At 36.8% G+C, this 25,199-nt stretch overlaps 3 protein-coding genes across 4 annotated transcripts in view; 2 read left to right on the forward strand and 1 right to left on the reverse strand.

Moving 5' to 3' along the window:
• The window catches only part of LOC146526022 (neuroplastin-like), a 26,280-nt gene extending 20,453 nt beyond the window's left edge, over positions 1 to 5,827 (forward strand). For both annotated transcript variants that reach the window (XM_085163661.1, XM_085163670.1), the window contains 4 exons: positions 162 to 435; positions 4,128 to 4,149; positions 4,258 to 4,331; positions 4,424 to 5,827. In XM_085163661.1, the coding sequence (XP_085019787.1) occupies positions 162 to 435; positions 4,128 to 4,149; positions 4,258 to 4,318 (357 nt within the window). In that variant the 3' untranslated portion in view covers positions 4,319 to 4,331; positions 4,424 to 5,827. The remainder of the gene's footprint in view (positions 1 to 161; positions 436 to 4,127; positions 4,150 to 4,257; positions 4,332 to 4,423) is intronic.
• Positions 5,619 to 12,937, reverse strand: rec114 (REC114 meiotic recombination protein). The gene is made up of 6 exons (XM_085163704.1): positions 12,720 to 12,937; positions 10,037 to 10,126; positions 7,816 to 7,899; positions 7,313 to 7,486; positions 6,243 to 6,317; positions 5,619 to 6,033 (listed from the first exon to the last, which is right to left on the reverse strand). Exons 1-6 carry the CDS (start codon positions 12,801 to 12,803, stop codon positions 5,869 to 5,871), a joined length of 672 nt encoding a protein of 223 aa, XP_085019830.1. The 5' UTR covers positions 12,804 to 12,937; the 3' UTR covers positions 5,619 to 5,868.
• Positions 12,938 to 15,980: 3,043 nt separating this feature from the next.
• The window catches only part of hcn4 (hyperpolarization activated cyclic nucleotide-gated potassium channel 4), an 82,160-nt gene continuing 72,941 nt past the window's right edge, over positions 15,981 to 25,199 (forward strand). The window contains exon 1 of the mRNA XM_085163501.1: positions 15,981 to 17,570. Within this exon, the coding sequence (XP_085019627.1) occupies positions 16,879 to 17,570 (692 nt within the window). The 5' untranslated portion in view covers positions 15,981 to 16,878. The remainder of the gene's footprint in view (positions 17,571 to 25,199) is intronic.

Below are 25,199 nucleotides of genomic sequence, written 5' to 3' on the forward strand. Positions count from 1 at the left end.
TGACTGAGAAACAGACCGACAGGTTTAAGAACGATGAGAAATTCAATATAAATATAATATAAATGCAAATATATAAAGGTACAACAGGTATGCACGATAGGTAGGTTTTTGGACATGCTTGCAGTTCAACTAAATTAAATGGTCATTATGTTTCAATGCAGGAGCTTGACAACTCGACTGGGCGAATCTTCATCACCAATAGAGACAATTACACAGAGCTCAACATACTAAACCTGGATATTAACACGGATCCTGGAATATATGAATGCAATGCCACTAATGCAATTGGAAATACTGCTCAGACTACAATTCTTCGAGTCCGCAGCCATCTTGCACCACTTTGGCCTTTTCTGGGTGTTCTGGCAGAAATTATAATCCTAGTAGTCATCATCGTTGTGTATGAGAAACGCAAGAGGCCAGACGACATCATCGATGGTAAGACAACATTTCCTTTTTTAATGGCAGTAAGAACCCATAAGTAACTATTAATATAGATACCGCATTATTTACATTCACAGTGCAACTCTGCAATTTAAAACCTGTGAGACATTTGTGTTGTTGCTTTAAAAATACCAGTAAATCAGAAGATCAGTAAAATTTCCCCATATATTTTAAGAAACGTAAAATAGTTGCAATAGGGTCAAAAGTCATCGACAATGGATTGCACCCAATTTTAAGTTACTGGAACAAGGAGACTTTCAAACATGATGTTGCATTTGCTGTCAGATGGGATCTAGAGTGGCCAGCTGATTTGCCTACTTGCTCTTGAGTGGTGTAACAAACGGAGAATGGAAGAACATATAAGGATTATATTAAGTTGGCACATGGAAATATGGCATAAATTCGCATGTAAACAATGGGGGGGGGGGCAGAGGGCAGGCACAACTCACTTCAGATAGTTGGCTATTAGTGTACTGATCTCATGGCAAACATTTGCTTGTGAAGGCAGAATACAAGAGTTCGTAAACATGTAAGGTAATCAATCCATTATCAGTCCCACAGTATATCTTAACTGGTTAATTCTTGTCCCCTTCCCCCTTCTTTCCAAATGGCAACATAATCTTAATGGGTGGTAAGTGAGAGATCCTGCATGACATTTTTTTTCTGTCATTTTGAATGTTTTTACAAGCCTACTGTCCATCCCAAAATATCATGATGCTTGATGCAGTTTTGAAATTTTACCACAGTCAGTGAAGTTGAACTTATACAATTTTGAAATTTTACCACAGTCAGTGAAGTTGAACTTATACAAGTCATGGTAAAATAAAATAAACAGATAAACAAAAGTCTTATCCATTTCCATTAGGCTTATCAGTTCGACAGGCAACAATTCTGTTTTAATGGATATGGAATCTGTTTTGTATGTCTCTAAAGAGCAATCATTTGTAATCAAAGTAAAAGCCCAATCAGAATGATTGTAATCATACAATGTACATTACAAGCATATCTAAATAATTTATATATAGCCAAGTTTGAATGTTGTATTATCAAACAAAAGACTATTATGTGTATGTCTGGTGTGGTGTGGAAAATTGAATTCAAAACCACATTTAATACATGCACGTAGCTCAAGTAATTACAGACATAAATAAATAAATAAATAAATATATATAGATCTATATATCTATAGATCTATATCTATATAATCTATATATCTATATATCTATATATCTATATATCTATATATATATATATATATATATATATATATATATATATATATATATATATATATATAGTACCCCATAAATAAGATAATTTGAAATAAAAAAAAGTTTCTCCTGTTTCAGCTGACAGGCAGAACTGCTTGATAATAATTTGTCAAGATGACAAAGTCTACAAAGCTCAAAGGGATCTTCAGTCACCACGGGTTCTGTCTGACCTCTACTCATGTAGATTTGTCTTCTTTTCATTTTTAAATAAGGCAAGAACACAAAAAAAAATTCAATGCCTCAACAGTTGCCCTGTTTATGTGAGTCAAACCAGCTGGGTACCCCAGTTCTATGTTACACACAGACTAAGCAAATATTGCTTCTGGGTACATCCAACTTTTTATTGACATAGTATGAACAAAATTAATTTACCAAATAAAATGTGCAAGCAATAGTTAGAAAATAAGCCAACTTGATTAAATTTACATATATTCAAGTGTTTTTCAAAGTCTTAATTCTGTGACCACAAAGTCACATAGAAAGTGTTGTGTGACAGGCTTATGTATTAATCCTTAGATGGGGTCCAAAACAGTATTTGTTGATGCATTTAAGAATAATTTTTATGTCTCAGTTGCATATATAAAAATAACCAAATGTTTTAAAATTAGATACTATTAGGAGTTTAATTCTTTAACAAACTAGCATCTGTTATATTGTGCTTAGTAATTACAGAAGTAGAAAAAGCACAAAAATATTTCATTTTCCTAAAGTACAAACTCATAGCACACAAGAGATATGCAACTAAACCACAAGTCTAAGTAAGCTCTGTGCACAGCCTCTAGTTTGGTTTCATCTACTGGAAAATGAAGCGATTAAGGTAGATTATATTTGCCATGTTTATGCCATTCAAATCGGGAATGAGGACTTCCAGCTCACGATACACAGCCTTTTCTAAAATCTCCTTTTAGCGTCCCATATTCCCAGAGGTTGCACACAGACAGGTTTTGGCCCCTGTCTGTGTGCATTATGAATTCTGGTCTCTTGATGGCTGAGCTGTTTGAACACTTTTTTCACTACACAGCCAAAGGCTCTGATGCAGGCTGACATTTCTATCCTATGTTTCGAAACCAGCTGCTAAAATTACAGATTTTGCTGTGTGATTATTTGCTAAATAACAGCCCACTTTATGTCACGAAACAAATGTTGTGATATGAACCCATATCTATTTTCTTAGGTTTAAAAATGACACTTCAACTTCCACTTCAACAGACTTGATGTGTTACCATGATTATTAATCTCACACAGTAAAAATCTGTCATTTGTTATTGCATTTGTGCTTGCAAAGCTGTAATAGTAAACATAGCTTTTGTGGTGTATACATATGAGGTGTGAAAACAGTGTTATATGCTGGCAGCTGTTCCTCCTTTAAGTACTCCCAGAACCATGTTGTTGTCTAACATTAGATCTGCCATAATTTGCTCCATTTTAATGCCATGGAATGTTGCTAATGCTGCTAATCTCGGACTTATAACTGCATGGAAAATCTCTCACTGTGACTGGCTACTTACCTGTTAACACATTTCATCTGAATGCAACGCACCAACCCCAAGGCTGTGGAACTAACTTTTCACTCAACCCAAATTATTTTTCCCCGAGTTCCTCTTCTTTTGGTATTTTATATTGTTACAATGTGGTCTACTTTACTATGTTTTACTGCACTGCCTTACAATGACAATGGCAATTTTGTATGACTGACACACTGAGAAAATTATTTTACAAAAATATATATTGCCATAAAGTCTATGTTCTACTGCTTGGAATGGATAGATTCTCTATATGCTGAGAGACAGGTTTAAGGAGGCGCATGATTTTTCTTTTTGCCAAATCAGCTACACTATCATGCTCATGTACCACGCCCCTTCAAAATCACTATAAAATCGCTGAGTGTAATTAAAAGATGGCTTTAAGTGAGCCATCTGCAATCCTCCTACACATATGCTCAGCCTGAGATGAACAGGAACCCCATGAGATTCAGATGGCATGTGAGGTTAAGTTTACAGTGTTGGGTGTTAAAGATGCTCTTTAAGGGGCAATTCCTTGGTTTTAATTCACATTTCAGTTTTGCTACTCCAATTATGTCATTGCTGACCAAGCACACATACTGTCCAAAAACACTTTTAATGTAAGAAGCTACTTATTTTGCAACCCTGTTATCATTTTTGCACAAAGCATATACATGCATATGAAATTCAAGCAGTTAAGCAGGTGATGCCCATATCTAACTTTGAGTGTCTTATCAGTGCATGATTCTGTCATAAATGCTTTTAGCACTTTTCCTGCATTTTCTGAACTTTTAACTTTTTTTTTTTTACTATAGCGATATGAAGAAACATGCCAGTTTTTTGTTTTTGTTTTGATCTCGCATTTAACTTCTCTGTGCCATTTTTGTCTTCTTCTCTCCTCTACCCCTCAAAGATGATGAACCAGTTGGGCAAATGTAAGTAAACAAGTATCTTTATTGCCACAAATATAATTCATATGGGGATACTGTGATCTGAATGCCCATTACCTTTATGCCACTAAATTGTAAGTGCTTCTTTCCTAGGAAAACAAATTCAACAAACAACCACAAGGACAAAAACATTCGCCAGAGGAATACGAAATAAGCAATTTACTCAAGTAAGACACTGTTGTAGAGGATAGGGGCTAAATATAGAACCCACTGTGAGGATTATCCATAGTCACGCCTTCTCTTGAATTTCTCTCCACAGATGAGATGGCTAAACTGCATTTTTTTGACTACGTGAAGGTGTCAGAGGTGGATGGAGCTCTGGGCAGTTTTGAAAAAAGCATATCTTGTCTCATTTTATGAGAAACAATATCAGCATAACACTGGCAACAAAAAGAACATAATGGCTGTCTTAAGCATGCCTTATTCAGTCTTAAGTGGAGATTTCAGGATGAAGAATAATGACTAAAACCACCACAGAGGTGTACACATTTTTAATGTGCTGTTGATGTCTCCTTTCTTGATTTTATCATGTCCTCAAATGAGGTGATCCCTTTTGTATTACATATCATGTACAATGCATGCAAGATAATTACAACGCAATAGGATACTCAGAATAGACATTTTCTGTTGTTATCCCTCGTGTGGCTTTTTTGCATCCAAAATTACCTTTTTTATGGAGTCATCCTCGCATATACATATACACATATATGTATATACATATACACATATATGTATATGTGTGTGTGTATATATATATATATATATATATATATATATATATATATATATATGTTTTATTCTTGAAAATTTGTACAGCATATCATGGTCATTTAACTATATTTGATTTGTGACAAGATGTCTACTTTTAACAGAACTTTTATTGTGAAGCAAGGGCTTCAATGTCTGAAGCAATGACTTCAATGACTGGCAGTATTTAAATTTAAATGAGAGTGCTTACAGAAAATGACTACTGTGTGTTTAACTATCTTAACAAAAATAATATACGTATTATTTTTATTTCCTTTCCAGAGTAACTTAGGTGTCTTGTATATGTTGAAGTATGAGTGTTCAAATGATAGGAAAGGTGTAAAAAAAATATTTTTTTTATAATTCCCAATTTCATTAACTGATTTTTATTTTGTTCTTCTCTTTAACTGTATAGCATGGCTATAATCCTATGCAATATGTATTCTTAAATAGATATATGGAGGGCAGTTTGTTTTACTCAGTGAAGCTTTAATATTGTGGGATCACTTGGAAGCTGGCATAGCAAAATTCACTGCTGTAGCTGCATGACTCCTCTTTCAATACAATGTATCCATGTGTGGTGCAGTGGAAATGGACCTGCATTAAGGTGGGAACGAGGGACCAGAGTACATAGCCACGATCAAACATATAAGTGAGACCAATAGTTTTTTTTTTCTTTTTTTAAATAAAAAATGTAAAAATGAATGTTTGTTTTGCAAGTTCTTTAATCAACAAATGTAATGATATTCAAAGCATCCTCTTTGGCCCATGTAACATAACAACTAATGTGTAATATAATTTCAAAGAACACTGGCACCAAAGCAACAAAACACTCCTCCACCAACAGGCACTGCCTACATGAACAAGTAAAAGAAAAAAAAAAAACACGAACATGCACACACACACACACACACACGCAAACTTGACCTTTCTGCCTTGAGCTCTTGTTAAGATTCTTTACTCTTCAACCAGTTTCCTCAGCTCCCCTTCCACCTTCTCTACAAATCCATAAAAGGTGGGATCCAGCAGACAAACACGCAGGAAATGCTCTAAGTCACCTTGTCCAAAAGAACTGTGTTGATATACCCGAGGTAGAGTCACAGCAGTGTCTCCCAAGTAGTGCTGTGGGAGGTCCAGAAAATATTTAAGTAAAATTGAAAAAAAGAACTGATTGCGAACCCTGTGCCAGCCTTTATAATTTAAAAGAAAAACCACACAACAATCATTTTGCATTTCCAAATTAAGCCTACTGCAAAATTACAACTAACATGTTGCATAGTTGAAGCTTAATTTTAATAGCAGTTAGCTTTACTGCCTCTTACAATCAATACCTGGGTAAGACGTTTGATGGACACAGTTCCTCGGAGAACCTCAGGTTTAACTCCCGCAGCTTTTTCCTGACAAGTCTGCTGGCACATGATGAAACACAAAAGAAGAAAAGAAGATTTGATATGCACAGCTTGACACCAGAGGGTTAAGAGACCAATCAATGGCCTTATTACTAATTGAAAGTTTTCCACCCCTCAAATCCTTTCATCTCAGCTCCTTCATTCTATCTGTTTTCTAAAGGTCAAATTCAACCCCATAGTGGAGTCCGTTCCTTTCCCAGTCCTTCATGTTAAATGCTCTGAAGACCAGAAGCAGAAGAATTTGGTTTGCAGTTAATCATATGTTATGAACGATTTCAAGTTTAAAAAGAAAGAAAGAAACGATGACTGGCTTACTGCTATGAAGGACAATGAGTATGATTGTTAAAGAAATAGTCTCACCCCTACAATAGTTCAGTATGTTTATAGAGTTTAACTTGCAACTGCTGAAAGGTTTTCAGAGCATGTTTTTTGTTTTTGTGATTTATTTAGTACTTTTATCAGGGCGTAAGGGTCGTGCATTTCAAACTGTTAAATTCATAAACTATTTAAAATCCTTTCCTGCATTATAGTATATGAATCTGTTTAAATTGCTGTATTCTAAACCTTATCTTTTACTGTTATTGGCTAACGATTGATGTATATTTCATAGTCTTTCTCACATACTGTAGTTGCAGTGTGACCTCTAAGAATAAGACAGTATTGTCAATAGCACCATCTAGTGAGTGCAATCTGGGTTTTTTATGTAGATGGAGCTGACTACACCCTTGTGATACCACTATTTAAAATGCACAGAGTAATGCCTAGGTGACAACTTTAATTATGGCAATTTACATTATGTTGATATACTTTTTAAATTTACACAATAAAGGATGCTTCTTTTCCAGTTCCATAAAAGACTATCCCAGAAAAAAGTAAAGTCACATATTATCTCTATGTTGTGGACATCTTGGTAAAATATTTTAAATGCATGGACATACACTAGTTCTGTTTTTGATGTTGAAATTGTATTAAATGAAATGAAGCTGGGAGACCTGTACTGCTGGTGCAGGTACCGCAGCAGGGGGCTGATTAGGCTGTGATGGGGCGTAATCCTGAGTGGTGACAGGTATGTACTCCATCAGTTTTTCCACAGCACTTGAGCACTCATTTATAGCCTCTGCCATGCTGCATCCATCAAACTGCATCCTTATCATGCGGCTCTCACCCTGCAGAAATCCACAAACTCAGTCTGTATCTGTCAGTCAAAACTGCGCCAAGAAAAACACAATCTGTGGAAAACGAGCTCGGGTATTTAGACACTTAAATGTAATCTTCAAGCAACAAAAGAACAAGGCAGCCGTCACAGATAAAAAAAAAACCAAACAAACAAACAAAAAAACACCTAATCATTAAAATCTGTTGCTTTGGAATTGTATTCCCCTTCAATTTGTTATGATGTTGTGAATGTAATGGTCTTGAGCTTGTAAGGGGTTTAAGATATTGCCATGGACGTTGAGATAAATACTGTGGGATCGAAATGCATCTCACCACTCACCTTCACAATAAATCGAATCATCAGATTATCAGATTTCTGGTGTACTTTAATAGAATCTGAGCCACACAGCAAAGGAATTGTATCCTGAGAAAAGATAAGAGAACAAAGACCTTTAGCAGCAAAGGCATAAAACAGTTCAATCATTTTGACATGTTAATATATAAAGAATAATATACATGAATACAATTTGAAATACTCTTATTTTGTAGCCAAATGCTTGAATTATTTAGAAAACCCAAAGTACAAAAAAGAGCATTACAGTTTAATAAACCTGTTAAAGAAAATTGCTACCAAAAACTGTCTGCAGGGGTCTCTATTTGCTCAATAACCCTAAAGCTTCCGCTCTGAGGCTCTTGTTAAGATTTTTCACAAAAGCAGGTAAACACGCTATAAGGAAACATTAGGCGGGTATTACTTAAAAACCCTGTAAACATACATTTGCTTTGACTTAAAAAAAAAAAAAACAATGTAGGTTAGTCAATTAAGGTTGACTTAGAACAACTGCACAATATTAAGGAGCAAGCGCTCTGTAGTCCTATAATGCCATCATTCTGCATTATGTAAAATCACACATGGCAAGCAATAGAACTATCATCCTCAAATGTCCATGAAAAAGCATCAAGTTTTAAAAAACTGCAGTCTTTGTTATACTAAAGGAAAACTTGAAGAAACTGAAGAAAATACTTTTTCTTAAAATGATAAAAAGCCTTTAGTTCCTTTTAGAATAGTAGTAATAGTATAGAAACATTATTAAGGTGATTTTGAACTTGCATTTAGAAGCTCAGAGTGATATTTGGCTTGATGCATCCAAAACAAGTCAGTCAAATCCCCTCACATTTGGGCAGAAATGTCAAGCTCTTCAACAGAATATTTCATATGGCCTTCATTGAACCCTTTTGTCTGGAAAACAGATTACTTTCTCAGATCTCAAAAAATCTGCAGAGAAAATTCCACACATTTTCTCTTATTATTATGCTTAAAGTTTATTTAGAATGACATATATACTACATCGACTATGTTATGTAAACATTTTCATCCTTGTCCATTTAAACTAAAAAAAATTATCAAAACAAAGTATTATACATATATGGAAATGTATGTAGAAATATGTACATATGCTAACCAACCACTTCATTACAGCTTGCCAGTACTGGAATTGGACCCTTTTTTCATGGCCCATTATATTCATTAAGGTGTAATATGCAAAAAATCGATCAATCTTCTAATGTCCAATTTTGGTGAGTTTGTGTGGACTGTAGCCTCAGTTTCCTGTTCTAAGCTGATGGGAGTGGCAACTAGTGTGGTCTTCTGCTGCTGCTATCTGCTTCAAGGTTTATGTGTTGTGTATTCAGAGACACTTTTGAGCACACTTTGGTTGGCATTTATGCCCAGAGAACTGCCACTAACTGGATACTTCCTCTTTTCACACCATTTTCTGCAAGCCTTAGAGATGGTCATCTTAGAAAATCCTAGCAGCAGTTTCTTAAATACTAAGTCCAACCCATCTACACCAAAATAACTTAAATCTGCTTTCTTCCCCATTCTGATGTATGACTTGAACTTCTGCAGGTTAATAGACCATTGACTATTGATTGACCATCACAGGCCTAAATGTGGTGAGTTGCTACCATGCAATTAGCTGATTAGACATTTGTGTTAACAAGTTGAACATGTTTACCTAATAAAGTGGATGGCTAATAATTGATGAAAGTTATGTTGTGTTGCAATAACTTGGGGGTAGGACAAACAACAAATAAATAAGCTGTGATCTAATACAAACAACTATAATTCCAACAACTGTAAGTGTAATCGTTTTTTGAACATAATTTGATAAAAAGGTACACCACAATAAACATTAGTTGCTAAACGAGAACTAGCATATTTACACATGCAAACAACACAATAAACAACACAAGCAGATTACATTTTCTCTCATTTAGTATATTTTAATCTGTGATAAGAAATCTTCCAGATAAAACACTATTTGAACACAACCAAAGTCTTAATTCTTTAGGGAAAAAATTTAAAGTAAGTCAAAATTCAAACCTTTTTTTAAATTAGACATATCTGATTTTTTAATTTTTTTATTTCAACCAATTATGAATTACAACCACAAAATATATGGCGTACCGGGATCTAAAAACTAATGTGTAATCTTTGTTGTATGTTGTGTTCACACAGAGAAATCTATGAGAAAAAAACAGTAACCTACTCTACTTACCAAGCTTTCTTGTCCCTGCAAGACCAGCAAGTGTCCAGATTCCACTATTGTGAGGACAATTTCAGGTTTGTTGTCTTTTGCCTCAAGTACCTGATGAAGAGAAAAATATTGAATTAGTCATTGCTTTTCCTGGCAGTAACTAGATATATGCATTTCTAAAGGATGCTTTTTTAAATCAATAACATTGTTATTTTTTACTGATTAAGATATATAATGTAGCTCAGCGGTCCCCCACCCCCGGGCCTCCGACCGGTACCAGTCCGTGAGTCGTTTGGTACCGGGCCACGAGAGTAGAGGCTCAGGTGTGAAATGTATAGTTTTCAGGGGGTTTTTTTTTCGGTTTTCAGCGTTATTTTGTTATCGTTTTTATCGTTTACTCGGTTTTCCTTGGTCTTTTCACGTGTGTTATGAATAAATTTTCTTTTTTTCGGTACCGGTACTAGTTTTATTTTGTTGTATTTATCCGCGACACCTTAAAGGCCGGTCCATGAAAATATTGTTGGGCATAAACCGGTCCGTGATGCAAAAAAGGTTGGGGACCGCTGATGTAGCTTATTAATATAACAATGACAGTAATGTTTTTTGTTTCTGCTACATTTTAAGTCTTGGTTCAACAGCCCAAAGGTATGTGTACCTGATACAATTTCATGAAAATTAAAAATGTTCTTAAAAGAGATGCACTACCCAATATGGCTCATGAGTATATGGAATAGCTTATTATTATTATAAAGTTAGTCAGATAAACTCTTGTAATTCAATGTTCACAACTTGCCTTTCACTGTATTTTACAATTTGCAATGCTGTAATCTTGTGTGATCAATGTAAATGCGACTTAGCTCAGTTTAAATAACATGCTTTGACTCAATGTCTCTGAGCTGCCCTATGATATAGATGTACTTTGGTTTCATTCATTGGTGTCATTAAGAAATACACAGCTCTAGCTTGCCATCTAGAGTCTGGTGCAGTTAATGAAAAAAAACAGCACAAGGAATGGAGTTTTTCAAACATGAAAAAACAAAACAAATGCAGAAACAGAAACAAAAAGATAATCATACAACCAGTGGGTACAACCAGTGAAATACTTTTATACTTTGAATAGAATTATTTTTAAAAATGCAGTAATTATCTAAATAAATGGGCTTTTTCTACCATCAGCTGTTTGTTACTCCATTTTCATGTTTAATACCAAAAGCATAAACAGCCCAAGTACATGCTCTATTTGATTGGGAATCTGGGGAGTCTGGAGTCTGGGTCAATGCCTTGGGCTATTAGTTATGCTCCTTGAGTTCTTCTTCAGCAGTTTTTGGAGTGTGGCAATAGGCACTGCCAGGCTGCAAACAGGAGGGTCTATTGCCAAGAGGGGTTGCGTGGTGTGCAAAAAATATTTTGGTAGGTGGTTCCTGTCAAGTAACATCCATGAATTGCAGCACCCCTGGTTACAAGACATACTTTTTAAATAGTAATTTTATAAATCAGGAAAAACCCTCCAATATCATTTTTTACGCATTTATGCATCTGAATCAAATCTAAATCTGGATTCTGACAAGCCCACTCCAAAGCCGTTCAGTGGTGAACTTGCTGGTGTGTTTCGGACCATTGTCCTGCTGCATAACCCAAGTGCCCTTGAGCTTCAGGGCACAAACTGATGGACCGACACTCTCCTTCAGCATTTTCTGGTAGAAAACAGAATTCATGGTTCCATCAACTAGACGAGCCTTTATAGTCTTTATGGTCAGCAGTGATTTTTTTCCACCTTGGAAGCTTAACTATGGTAAGTGAAGCCTGCAGTTCTTTAGATGTTCTTATGGGTTCTTTTCTGACCTGGATGAGTCTTCAGTGCACTCTTGGAGTAATTTTGGTAGCCCAACAATTGTGGATAATGACTCTCACTGTGGTTTGCTAGAGTACCACAACCTTAGAAAAAGCTTTTTAATACTTTTCAGACTTATGGATGTCAATGATTTTGTTTCTCATTTACTCTGGAGTATCTTTAGATTGTGGCATGATGTGTGGCTTTTTAAGGTCTTTCAGCCTGATTCACTTTTTCAGACAGGTTCTATTTAAGTCTATTTTTATTCAGCAAGTCTGACAGTAATCAGACAGTAATCAGACCTGGCTAGTAAATTGAATTCAGCTTAAAAATTAAATCATTATTTAAAAACTGCATTTCCTATTTACTCTGGTTACCTTTGTCTAATACTAAAGTTTGTCAGACTATCTGAAACATGTCCTGCAAATATTAATTAAAAACTAACAACAATACCAAAAAACAATAAAGAAGGGGGGGCTTTTTCACAATACTGTAGGTATTATACTATAGCTTAACTAAGGCTGGCAGATAACTTAAAATGATCGTAGTAAAATGGTTGTTATTAGAGATGATTAACACCACTCTGGGGTTTCATCAACAGTTATGGTGCTAAAGGAAAGCTACTCTTTATGAGTCACAAAATTAGACACGTTTCCTTAACTAGGAGGTGGGTTCTAAATAAAAATCCTAATGAACAATATATTAAGTACGTTTTTCATTCGTGTGTGTATTTGGCCAATAACTTTAGTCAGTGCAGCGCTGCACTGACTAAAGTTATTGTCAGGCAGAAAGCTAATACAGCTAGGCTAGCTTAGGAAAGTTTGGCTAGCTAGGGCAAGGTTTTTTAGTAATATGTAAATGAAGGTCAGTTACCTTCCACGGTGTTACACCTGTTTCCTTGGAGCCAGGGATGAAACGCCCATAGCGTTTTAACTTCCAAATACGAGTGGCGATCATTTCCAGCAGCGGAGTAGTTTTTTTTCTATATTTTCTGTCAAGCCCAACCAGCTATAGCAGAATCCAGTGCCAGCAGAAGAGCCTGAACGAAACATGGACCGCGCGCGAAAATTAACGTCAGCGACGGACTGAGAGGCTTTTTTTTAATAGTCAGAGGTGACAGTAACATTAAAGAGACATGACACTCAGTGCTGATTTGGATTATTTTAAAACACTTTGCTCCAAACCTCTGCCCAATACTTGTGTAATGTCAGTATTACAGTGCAATATATACAGTGGTAAGAAAATGTGGGTTTGCAGGGAGCTGTTTTGAAACATGTGACAGTGTATGTTACAAACCCAAGGTTCAGCATCACTTCCTCAGCAGGAAGCTGGCTCATGTCTCCACATGTGACCCAGCAAGTCTGGAACACTTGATGCTGTATGGATGTACAGTAGGAGTGTGACTCCAGTTTCAGATGCAGGTGGACTGAACTGCTGAAATGTTCCATTATTAATAGTTAAATGTGTGGTTATAATGATAGCTAAATACTAACTATAATGCGTTAGTTCAAGTGCTCCAGTATTGTTGAATGCTGGCTCAGTGACATTGTTCACTGGGATAAGAGCTGGCAGTATGTCCTACTGGACTACACATTAAGACAACAGTGCATGTAGCAGTTTCTATTTTAATTTTGTTTTCTGTTCTTAGAGCAGAATTTCAAAATGGCCATCCTAGCTTGAAAGTAACTCCCAGTTTGTGCCTCTCAGATATATAGATACAGTTGTGTTTAGAAGTTTACAAACACTGATCATAGCCGTGCATGTCATGGTAATTATGGGTGTTTAATGATTCCTTTGAACTGCTCTTTTTCCTGGGAGCAATGATTGTACGGCATGCATCTTTAATTACCTTAAAAGACAGGATTTGGGTACACAAGATTTTAGTTTGGATTTTCTCTCATTTACACAGGGTCAAAAGTATATATACAGACTCAAATATCTGCAGACACCAGTATCACACCCAAGCTAAGGTATGATTTGAGACAGAAGATGAAAAACACAGGTAGGGTTAATAAGATTTGTGTTATTGCAAATATTGCATTATTTAAAATTATTTAGAGTTCTAAGTAATGCAGACAAGTTGTGGTAGATTTAAGTTCTGCCCTAGAGTCGGTGTGTAAAGAAGGGGTGCCAAACTCTTAGTTTTGGGCCACAGCCCCATTTGAGCTTAAGTGGGCCGGCTTGAACTTTACCTAATATCTATAAAATAAAGACCTACCTACAAACTACCTGATGTGTTTTACCTCTTTCAGTGAGTCAAATCTAATTACAAAAAATTGTGCTGTACTACATCAATGAATCCATCAGAATGAGTTAATGGACTTGCACTCTTAAGAAATCCATCCATCCATTCTCTTCAGGCTGGAGCCTGTCCCAGCTATCATAGAGGAGTGTTGGGGACAGTTGCCAATCTGACACAGAGAGAGAGACAGACAACCATTCACACTTACACCTATAGGCAATTTAGAATAAGTAATTAACCTAACCCAACAAATTACATACAGTTGGACTATTGGAGGAAGCAGGATACCCAAGAGAACCAGCACAAACACATGGAGAACATGCAAACTCCATACAGAAAGGCTCTCGTGCAGTTAAACTCACAACCTTCTTGCTGTGAAACAACAGTGGTAACCACTGCACTGCCCAGCTTTTAAGAAATATAACTGTAAAATTTGTAAAGAAAGTGACAACAAACTTGGACTTTGTTCTAATGTTACTTCACAGAAAATCAAAAACGAAGTCGTTGTTCATCAATAATAATAAAAAGAACTTTTCTGTCATTTAATGGAAATCCTTTTCTTTTATTTAATGGTTTGTGTTTGTCGTCTTTGTCAGTCAGGAAGCTGTAAAACTATTTCAGATGAAATGACTCAGATGAAATCATCAGTTCAGTCTTTCATGATGTGATTTATTCTTAAGGACAAAAAGCAGTGAAAAGTCCAGAATTGTACCTGCTCTGTAATTTTCACAGTTTGCAAACCCACCCATTGGGTCGGAGGGAAGTTTGACATCACAGGTGTAAAGGGAAGCATTTCTTACACACTACAAATTGATCATTTATTCTTTTGTTTGCTACAAATTGTATATATCTTAAATTGGAATGTCATAAAAAATGTTTTCTTGCATTTTTAGTTAAGTTGGGTAATTAATTTGCAACCCATATAACTCACAGCCATTATTATTCAAAGGATATAATTGTTCCAATATGGATGATTTTTGAAAGTTAAAGTTCTTAAAAATATTGACCTAGTAAATGGTCTTGTAAATAGAATTGCAGAAAGGCACTGCTTTGTATTAGTGTGTCAATTAGGAGGGCTTTCACCAAATGCTGTAGGTATTTGTGGCTAGGATTCAATTCAATTCATTTTATTTTATTTATTTATTTATTTTGGGAATTGGAAGTTACATTATGTAAATCCAGCATAGTAAAAGAGATTCCCTAAATTATAATGTAGCTGTTTTGCATTAGCAAATTTCCTTCTATTTTTCCGTGTCTGCAGTTCTGCAATGTCCACTAGAATAGTTGATAAAAGTTTTTGTCTAAATTTGAATATATAACCTTTCTTCAGAAACTGCTGGCATTGATGTTTCTCAGTTTAGACATTGTGACACAAGTGACACAAGATAAGATAATTTGTTAACAGTGAAAAACCTTGTTTAATTAGTGTTTTAATCATCTACAAAATATTGCTGATAAAATTTGCTTTAGCTTTAAAAGGCTTTTGTAAGGATGCTGCACACAACTATCGTGGGTTTGTTTAAGCTATTACAGTAACAATGTAGCTTTTGTAAGCTACATTGCAAGGACATCTTTCGCTCAAGAAGACATGAGGGAAAGATGTCCTTGCAATGAGACTGTCATACTTGGCTGCAGGCACTGTAAATGAATGAAAAGAGACAGAAAAAAGGAAAACACACACAAAACGGAACACAAAAACAAAAGGACATTCATAATGAAGGCATTGATGAAATTAAAGAATCATAAGGCTTCGTTCACAAGACAAAATCCCTCAGCCTATTTTTCATTCTTTATCATCCTAGGCTGAAAATGAAAGGAACAATAAGCACAAAAGGGTGTGACATCCTACGTGTTATAAATACACGGAATTGGAAAAATAATCTTGAATTAGGAGATCACAGATTTGTTTATTTCCATCTGAGAATCCACCCGTATACCAATAATTTTATACAAGAGCTTCTTACCAAATTATAGACGAGTCTATTCTAGCTTCGTTTGTATTAGTGTGCGCAAATACGCAGTAGATCAGACTCATTACAGCGATGGCAAGCAGGGTCCTTGGTCTCTTCCAACAGAAGACAACATCATGTTTTAACAATGGGCATGTTGGCTACCTGTAGCCTTAACTTAAAAGAACGGGAGAACATTTTAAGAATGGAGAGAGCTTTCCCCTTTAAACAAGGTGGGCTGAGCTTATTTGCAGTTCTCGCTCCTATGGCAACCCAATAGAGCAGCATCATGAATATTCACAATTCACCAAAACGCACCCTGACTATGGAACAGTGATGTCAGCGGTCCCTGGAATGCTTTACTGTATTTTTGCACGATTGTGTTGCGTTGTTTTATGAAAGCTGGCAAGACGTCTTGTGAAAAGAGCATCCTTCGTCGTGCATGACCTTTCTCTGGTCTCTGTATCACCCTCCGTCGGCACGTCTCTCACATGCCACGCTAAGGTGACTTTCAGGCAGTTTTTCCACTTTTGCGCACAATGTCGGAACGGCACAAAGATGTACATCGGGGACGCAGTGGCCAAGCGGACCGCCCAGGCTGTGTGTGAGGACATATGCAAACTGTCAGGTAGTCTGATTATGAAAAAGAATATCCCTCATCTGTTTCAGCAGAGCCACGGCGGTCCGTGTCATGTGTAGCAGGCTTTCAGGGATTCAGATTAGCTCCAGACTGATCGCTCTCACAAACAGATAGGGAGCGCGGGGCTTGTGGCAATAACCAGTACAATACAGGCTAACAATCTGGATTTATTTAATATTTCCTGCGTGTCTCAATGTCATAATGGACAGGTTGCACTCCTCCATGCGTAAAAGGCTCTACAGTTTGCCACAGCACATTGGACAGAAAGCATCTATAATGGGTGAAGGAGAAGACGCAGACAAGGACACCCGGAGGAAGAGCATTAGGATGAAGCCTTTACCGTCACCGTCGCCGACCTCTGGAGGAAGCTGCAAAGGCATCGGCGAGACCAAAAGTGGGGAATCTGTGATCATGGAGACGGACATAGGGAGACCTATGAAGACCAGCTCAAATGGAGATTGTCGGAGATTTCGAGGCAGCCTTTCGTCCATCACAAGTCGACATGTGCACGACTCAGACTCTGCGGAGGAGAGACGCCTCATCACTGAAGGGGATGTTACCCCGAGCGAAGAGAGCCCCCCTGGAGCAATCGGTGACGGGCAGCCGGATCAGGGTGCGCAGGAGGCCAGTAGTGGCGCTGGCGGTGGTGCCCAAAATGATTCTCCAGACCAGCAGTCAGGGTTTATAAAGTTGGATGGCATTGATCAAATTCTGCCGGACGACGAGAGATTATATCAGGCTGGGTTCATACACAGACAGTTAGGAGCAATGCTTCAACCAGGGGTCAACAAGTTCTCCCTGAGGATGTTTGGAAGTGAGAAGGCGGTTGAACGAGAACAAGAGCGGGTTAAATCCGCCGGATTTTGGATAATTCACCCCTACAGTGATTTCAGGTAAATTTAGTCACATCACACTTGCTTATTTCAAAAGGGAAAAGGTTCATAAAAACATGATGTTACTGTGACTAGGCCCAGATGTTTTTCATGGTATGTCTCATTTACTGGGGCATTCCTCAGCTCAGAAGCCCTTTTTTTTTTTCCCTTTTTGCTAAATTTTCTACTAACCACCTTTCCACCTTACTCTTTCACATTTAAAGACTGTATCTCCAGTCCAAAACATTCACTTTTAAAAAATAGAATTCTTAGAATGAACCAATTTCACAGAGTAATTCAGATTTTTTTCCGCATTCATTAGTTTTAGTGTATCGATATATATTGCTACAGGGGCCTGCCAACACATTTAGTTGTTACAGAAAAACCCATCACATGACACAACCCAGTCCCAATTAGGATTAAACCCTTCTTATATAATAAATTATATATAGTATGAAATATTTATTCTTTTTGGAGGTTTCTTCAGCAGTTAGAGAAAATATCAGCATGGAGGACATTTTTGCTTAAAATTCATGATTAGGTCTTCATTTAAATAATTTCTAAATTATTGTAATGCGCTTTTCTTTGTACTTTAATTTCAAAATAGGGTTATTTTATTTTATTTACAGTTAATATAAAGTCATATTTCAAGAGTGGTTTAGAAATGATCATGTTTGATTCCTCCTTCAGTGACAGCAAACATGAATGGAGGGAGACAGCACTCTCTTTTAGGCCTGCAGTTTACTCTGTGGTTTTATTGCCCTTCATTTTTTTATTAGCCAAGTATCTCTGATTTATGGCTACACAGAGGCTGTTAACTAACAAGTAAGACTGGCTTCAATAGCCTTTTAAACCAAACTACATTCATGTATACTAAATGATACAGTAGCGTACAGGTGTGTGAGTATTGGGTGGGCTTGGTAATGTGTTCAGTCACACACACACACACACACACACACACACACACACACACACACACACACACACACATATATATATATATATATATATATATATATATATATATATATATATATATATATATATATATATATATATATATATATATATATATATATATATATATATATATACACATGTGTGTGTGTGTGTGTTTGCAGGTATACTCTACACTGTTGATGACTTTGTGTAAATCCAAACACACTTAGGTCATGCCATCAGGATGATGTGAGATATGTATTAGACAGTTTGCCATTTTTGTTATGCTCCTCCCAGCTGGTTGTGTTTTCTCTGACCCCTCTGCTCTCTTACTCACCATGTTAAATGTCAGGTGAAGGGTGATTTAGTGCTTGGGGAGACTGTCCTGATACTGAAAGGTCAGAGATTTGGCACCAGCCACTGGTTCTGAAGTGTCTTTGAGCAAGATCCTAAAACAAGATTACAAGTACTTATAAAACAAGTACTTGTTTGACTCTATCATTGAGATCTGTCAAAATAAACAGATGCACTGAGAGAGAAGTAATTTTTTTTTTAAAAATGAGGTCGCCACCCACTTGTTTGGGGTATGATGATGGATACTGTATATTATCATAATTAAACATTTTGGTGATCTGAGAACCATTTGCTTGTGCTACGAGCACTCAGCGCTATGATTTTGCAATCGCTCAACTGTACAATTAAAACCACAGATGTGGCACGCAATCAGCACAGGGAAAAGCTAAGTCTATGCTTTATTTAACTCTTCATGGAGGGTTGCATATTTTGCTGTGACTAACATGAAAAAGACAAAGGACACATTTCATTTCTTTCATTTCATTTTGCTAAATTATTTAATGGAGTCAATATCAAGAGAACCTTTTGTTTTTTGTTTTTTTTAAACCAGTAGTCACATTTCTCAAAAAGCATTTCAGACCAATTTGGAAGCAATATGGAAAAACATAGCACATCAGGCCAGAAAGTCTGTTGCCACTGAGTCAGAGCTAGTATTTAATTTTTGACAAAGTGAAGCTGAAAGAAGACACATGAATGCCTACAACCTCAAAATCAGGAAAAAGGACAGTGCAAGATGACTGTAATTAAAGTACACAAGGAGATTTCTGGGACCTTTTAATGGGCCTGGAGAGGAGAAGGGTCTCTGTGACTAAAAGTTTTATTCCCATGTCTGCATCAAAGCTTTGGCTGTATAAGCTCAAATTAGAGTGTCACAAGGAATCACAGTCATCACTGTAGCGGAATTCAGCAAAATCTCCTCTTGTCAAGTTTTGTATAACACTAAGAAGCAGGGGAGGAGCAATATCTTGCAAGGGAAAAAGGCAGATTAAAAATGGCATCATAATCCAATCTACAGCCTAATTTCCAGATCCAAAGCTGAACAGCCTCCTTCGATTCTGAGCAAGCAACTCACAGTGAGCAGATGCAGTCCGTTTGCCAGAGGGTGACGGAAAAAAATAAGACCGGTTTATCAATGTACCTTTTGTATAAGGAAAAATATTAATGTTGTGATGGCTGTAAAATATATGTGGGAGTTTTATAGGGTATTTGAACAATACATGCGATTGGTGCTGAGATTATTGCCTTTTATGTTCCGGTTAATTCTGGATTTTTTTTAGATATCCTTTCTGCAAGTTTTTTTCTTGTCTCAATCATTAAAAAAGCGATAGAGCTGACACCTATCAATACAGCATGTCCTTGAAATAAAGAGCAATAAAACTAATAGAATATTATAGACAGGATATTTTGGTGCTTGACTGACAGAACGACATCCCTCTCACAGAATGGCTCTTCTGTCTTCTTCTTATGATGGAAACCAGATGATTATTATTTTTTTACCTGTTTGCATAGAGCCTTTTGAAAAGGGTCTGTCAATGGAACAGCATTGTGGAGACTTCTACACAACTGATGAGGTGCAATATTAGTATGCAACCTTCTGATCAAGAAGAGCCTTTTAATTATCTAGCAATTCAGGGCCCAGAGGACACATCTGTTGGAAAGTCTTCTACAATTCCCTGGAGAAATCGAAAAGAAGATGTCATGCATTCAAACTTTATTTCTATTATTATTATTAAGCTTTGGAACTTTACCGCCATCGCATTCTCAGAATCAGGTCGGCTGTCCTGCAGTTTCTGTCAATCAGTTAAATCCCTTTGGAACAGTAAGGCAAATCTCTTCTGCAAGGTCCACTTTTACAACAGCCTTTTATTCCTCATGTGCATTCAGTTGTGTTGTAGACAGCAGGAATAATAAATCTGAACTGACATGTTTTACAACTTTGCTTCTGATATTCTTTTGCAAAGAACATATGAGAGAGAGTAACCACCGTGCATATTAATGCAGAAATAAAGGTAAAGGGAGTCAACTTTTAGGCAATTTACAGACTAGATAAAATTATACTCGTTGTTGCTGAAGGCATTTGCTGCCATTTGCTATTTGTTAACTGGTTTTGGATTCAGTGCTTGAGTGAGAATTTATTGCCACCCAATACCTCAAACTGATGACAGTAGAAAATTTCTCATATTATCATCATAGCTACAGTTAAACTGGCAACTAAGAACTCAGTGTACTTGATATGAGTAAAGCTGGTAGATGTGCTCGCTCTACAGAAACTGTCTTTACACTATGCAAGATATCAATGGAATAAGTATTTTCATCACTGTTCACTTCATGAATTCAGAGATATTTTTAAAAGTTGTGCAGTTTAGCTTTACAGGTCTTATCAAGAATTAGCAGCCTTATCAAGCTCTGGCAGCCACTAACAGCTGCTGGCTTTCTGTTGAGGATACAGCATGTTTACTGTACCAGTCACATGCATTTCTGTGTGTACTATGTTTCTGTGTTGAGCGTAAGGGATCTGATTGAATAACAGCATTCTCTATTTCAGTTAGGTTCACTACAGTTAATTTGAGACTACATTTTGCCATTGATTTGTTTGGGTCTCGTGGGACCTTCAGCTTTCCATCATTGGATGTATTGAAAAATGAAATGGAGCAACATACAGTACATGATTGAACAATGATGACTCTCCTCCTTGTGGTGAGCGGGAGTCACTCTGGGTGCCAGTTGCCTAAAGCCTGCATTTTTGTAGCCCAGTTTAATATGTTTTTGACATTCAGGGAACAAAGTGTAAGCATGATCTGTCACCAACCATTTCTTATTTTCTTATGGTGGTAATCTACATAGAAAGGTGGGGGAAATGTCTGCTTCAGAAAGCATAGGATAATGACACCATTTCTCTTTCAGTCTCCATTAAATAATTCCTTCTTTAATGTAGTGATGGTAAAACATGGGGATTACAGATGGTTCTGGCTTGGCCTGAAAGTGGGGTAATCAAAATAGGCTTCTGTGCTCAGCCACCAATATTGGGAGCCAAGAGATTATTACAGCACAATTTATTTAATGGAGGGAGCCCAGGGAGGATGTGCGTGGCCGGTGGGTGGAAGGTTGCCTGTCATAGTGGCAGAATGATTGAACGGTGCTGCATGACCTCGCCAGGCACACTTGTGTGGGAGTGTTTAATCAGGACACATGACCACAACTGTGGAAGAATGGCCCTTTTTTTTTTTGCATTGCATTTTTTCTGCACCTGATATGGCATTTAATTCAGCTTTATGTATTAGTCAGAGTTTAACCTTGGCAAAGTGATGGTATTGTTGTTGAGGTGAGATTATATCGATTGTCTGGACATCACATGCATTTTGAAAATGGGAAAGCCTGTTGGAAATAGTATTTGCTTAGTACCACATGTGACCCAGCTGGTATACTTGACGTGGGCCCTTCCTGGTTCACCATCCTTTGCAATGCAACATCAGTTTATAATCTCTCCAGGTGGATGCACAAATCTAGCCATCCAAGGCACACTTTTCTCTTTTAACATTTCAGTGTTGTTTTTCTTGACTTGACAATTGTGATTGTGGTCCTACTGACCAGAGGTAAATACAGTCCCTGACCGCCATATTAAGCACACCTATTCTACTGGTTGTTAATAGAAATGTTTGGAAAATAATAAACATATGTAGTGTCACTGACCTATAAGTGCATTTTGCTAACGTTCAAATTAAGCATCAGAATGGGAAAGGAAGGTGATTTAAGTGACTGTGAACAAAGCATGGTTCTTTGTGCCAGATGGGCTGGTCTGAGTACTTCAGAAACTGCAGATCTACTGGGATTTTCCTACATAACCATCTCTAGGGTTTAGTAAGTAAGTAAGTAAGTAAAATTTATTTATATAGCGCTTTTCACAGATAAAAATAACAAAGTCCTTTACAACACAGGAAATGGAAATATAAAAACAATATAACAGTAAATAAAACAATGTAAAACAATAAAACTCTAAAAACAGCATAAGAAGAAATTAATCAAATGCTTTTCTAAATAAAAATGTTTACAGAGAATGGTCTGAAAAAGAGAAATTATCCAGTGTGTGGCATGTTAGAGGAAAATGGCCACACTGCTTTGAGCTGATAAGACAGCAAAAGTGACTCAAATAATCATATGCTATATTCATAAGAACTTTTATACTGTATAAGAGCTTCTCTGAATGCAGAACACGTTGAATCTTGAAGCAAGTGGGCTATACCAGCCGAAGACCACACTGGGTGACACGCCTCTCTGCTAAAATCAGGAAACCAAGGCTACAATTTGCACCTGGTCTGATGAGTCTTGATTTCTGCTGCAACATTTAGATGGTAAAATCAAAAATTGGCATAAATAACATGAAAGCGAGGCTACATCTTGCTATGTATTAGCAAGTGGTGGTGGTGTAATACTGTGGGGGATATTTTCTTGGAACACTTTGGGTCCCTTTAACACTTGACCACACAGCCTATCTGAGTGTTGTTGTTGTTGACCATGTCCATCCTTTTGTGAACACGGTCTATGCATCTGAACACTGCTTCCAGCAGGATAATTCATCAGATCACAAAGTTCAAATAATCTCCACCTAGCATCTTGAATATGACAGTGAGTTCACTTAACTCAGAATGCCTTCACAGTCACCAATTCTCAATACAATAGAGCACCTTTGGGATGTAGTCAAACAGGAGATTGGCATCATGGATGCCAACAAATCTGGAGCAACTGGATGATGCTATCATATCAAGATGGACCAAAATCTCAGAGGAATATTCGACGAATTGAGGAAGTTCTAAAGGCAAAGAATAGTTCAACCCAGTGCTAGCAAGGGGTAAGAAATAAAAACCTAATAAAGTGTCAGGTGAATGTAAAACATTTTTGCTTTTCACCATAGAGAGAATATGTTCTTAAATGGGTGTTTTACACAAGCTTTCCAAATGCCTACCTTCTATGTAACGTAAGAATTATGTTCAAGGGGTGAAAGTCAATATTTAGGAAGTGATAGTAACTCTGATGATTTACAGTGACAGTTTACTATAGTCTTCATTATTTTTGTCATTCTTTGTTTTGAACGTGGCAGATTGACAGTTATTATTCAAACAGTTGTGCCCATGATGCAATCAGTGCTGTTTAAAAAAGCAGTCACCAAAAAAACACATTAGGTACTGTAGGTGTAATCTTCAAAGGAAACCCAACAGGGCATTCTTTACTTTGATTATAGGTAATGCAGTGACACAGACTTGAAAAATGAAAACTCTAAAAACAAGAAATCACTTGGTTTCTAGCAATCAAGCAGACACAGCACAGTGTATTTTATGGGAAATGTCAGCATGTTTGGAATTGCTAATTAAGATTTCTTGGATTTAAACACTTCCTGTAGGCTATCAATTCTCTCTGATGTCTCCTATTGAGCATTCAGGGACACTTTTTATACAGACCTGAGTAAAATACTGTTTGCAACTGCATTTCTTAGTCTGTGCTTTTCTATTTAAGTGCCATGTGTTTTGGATTCATTAATTTTACAATGCAATGAGGTTTCAAGGAGAAAAGAAAGCCATCCTTTTGTACCCCAAGCTCAATGACTTCCTGGTGTTTTATTTTATCCCTGAAATTACCCAAAGACTTTGTTTATCATTTTACATATAATGGCAAGTAAAACATGAACAGTGTATTCATGTTGAAGCACCAACCCTCTCATTTCTCCTCACAGAGATTCTGTTATTTGTAGTACATACAGATTGACCTTTTAAGCCCTGCCTGCATCCCAGGTGGATCCCCCCCTCACCATCCTTCTGAAATTGAATTGAAACAGTCATCAATGCAGTACTCTGGGGGATGGACGCAATAAAAATAATGATTAATAATTTAATCAGAGATGCTCGTCATTAGAGAATCAACTACACAGATAAATTCTGTTAACTTCAGACTTAATTAGCAGAATATGCAAAATAAAATAGTAGGTTTAGGTGGATCAGGAGAATGACCATGTAAAGGTGACAGTTATACCATAATACAACATATTATAGGGACATTCAATACATTTTATGTCACAGAAGATGAGGGTTTGTGTCTTACAAGATCAAATATCGAGATCACCTGCGATTGGCATTATCCCATTGCTAACATAACTCATTCACTTCAAGTTACCACTATATAGTTGAAGCTTTACAAATGTATAGAAGGCTAAAGTGCTTATGAAACAGTAGAGAAGAAATACTTACCTGGATCAATGTGCTTGGCCTGGCCCTGCCACATGCTGGGTGTCTCAAAGACTTTGACAAATGGCTGGATTATGAGACAGGCAGTGGTGAGAGACAGATTGCTTACTCCACTCTGCTATAG

This window comes from Neolamprologus multifasciatus, chromosome 1 (genome assembly GCF_963576455.1).
Source record: "Neolamprologus multifasciatus chromosome 1, fNeoMul1.2, whole genome shotgun sequence".
Classification (NCBI taxonomy): domain Eukaryota; kingdom Metazoa; phylum Chordata; class Actinopteri; order Cichliformes; family Cichlidae; genus Neolamprologus; species Neolamprologus multifasciatus.

What these genes read in the sequence shown, in the direction of transcription:
- rec114 (XM_085163704.1), bottom strand. Translation starts at nt 12,803, where the DNA reads ATGATCGCCACTCGTATTTGGAAGTTAAAACGCTATGGGCGTTTCATC. An exon ending in CAGGTGTAACACCGTGGAAG is followed by an intron (nt 10,127 to 12,719) that starts GTAACTGACCTT and finishes TCTCTTCATCAG; the next exon opens with GTACTTGAGGCAAAAGACAA. An exon ending in TGCAGGGACAAGAAAGCTTG is followed by an intron (nt 7,900 to 10,036) that starts GTAAGTAGAGTA and finishes ATCTTTTCTCAG; the next exon opens with GATACAATTCCTTTGCTGTG.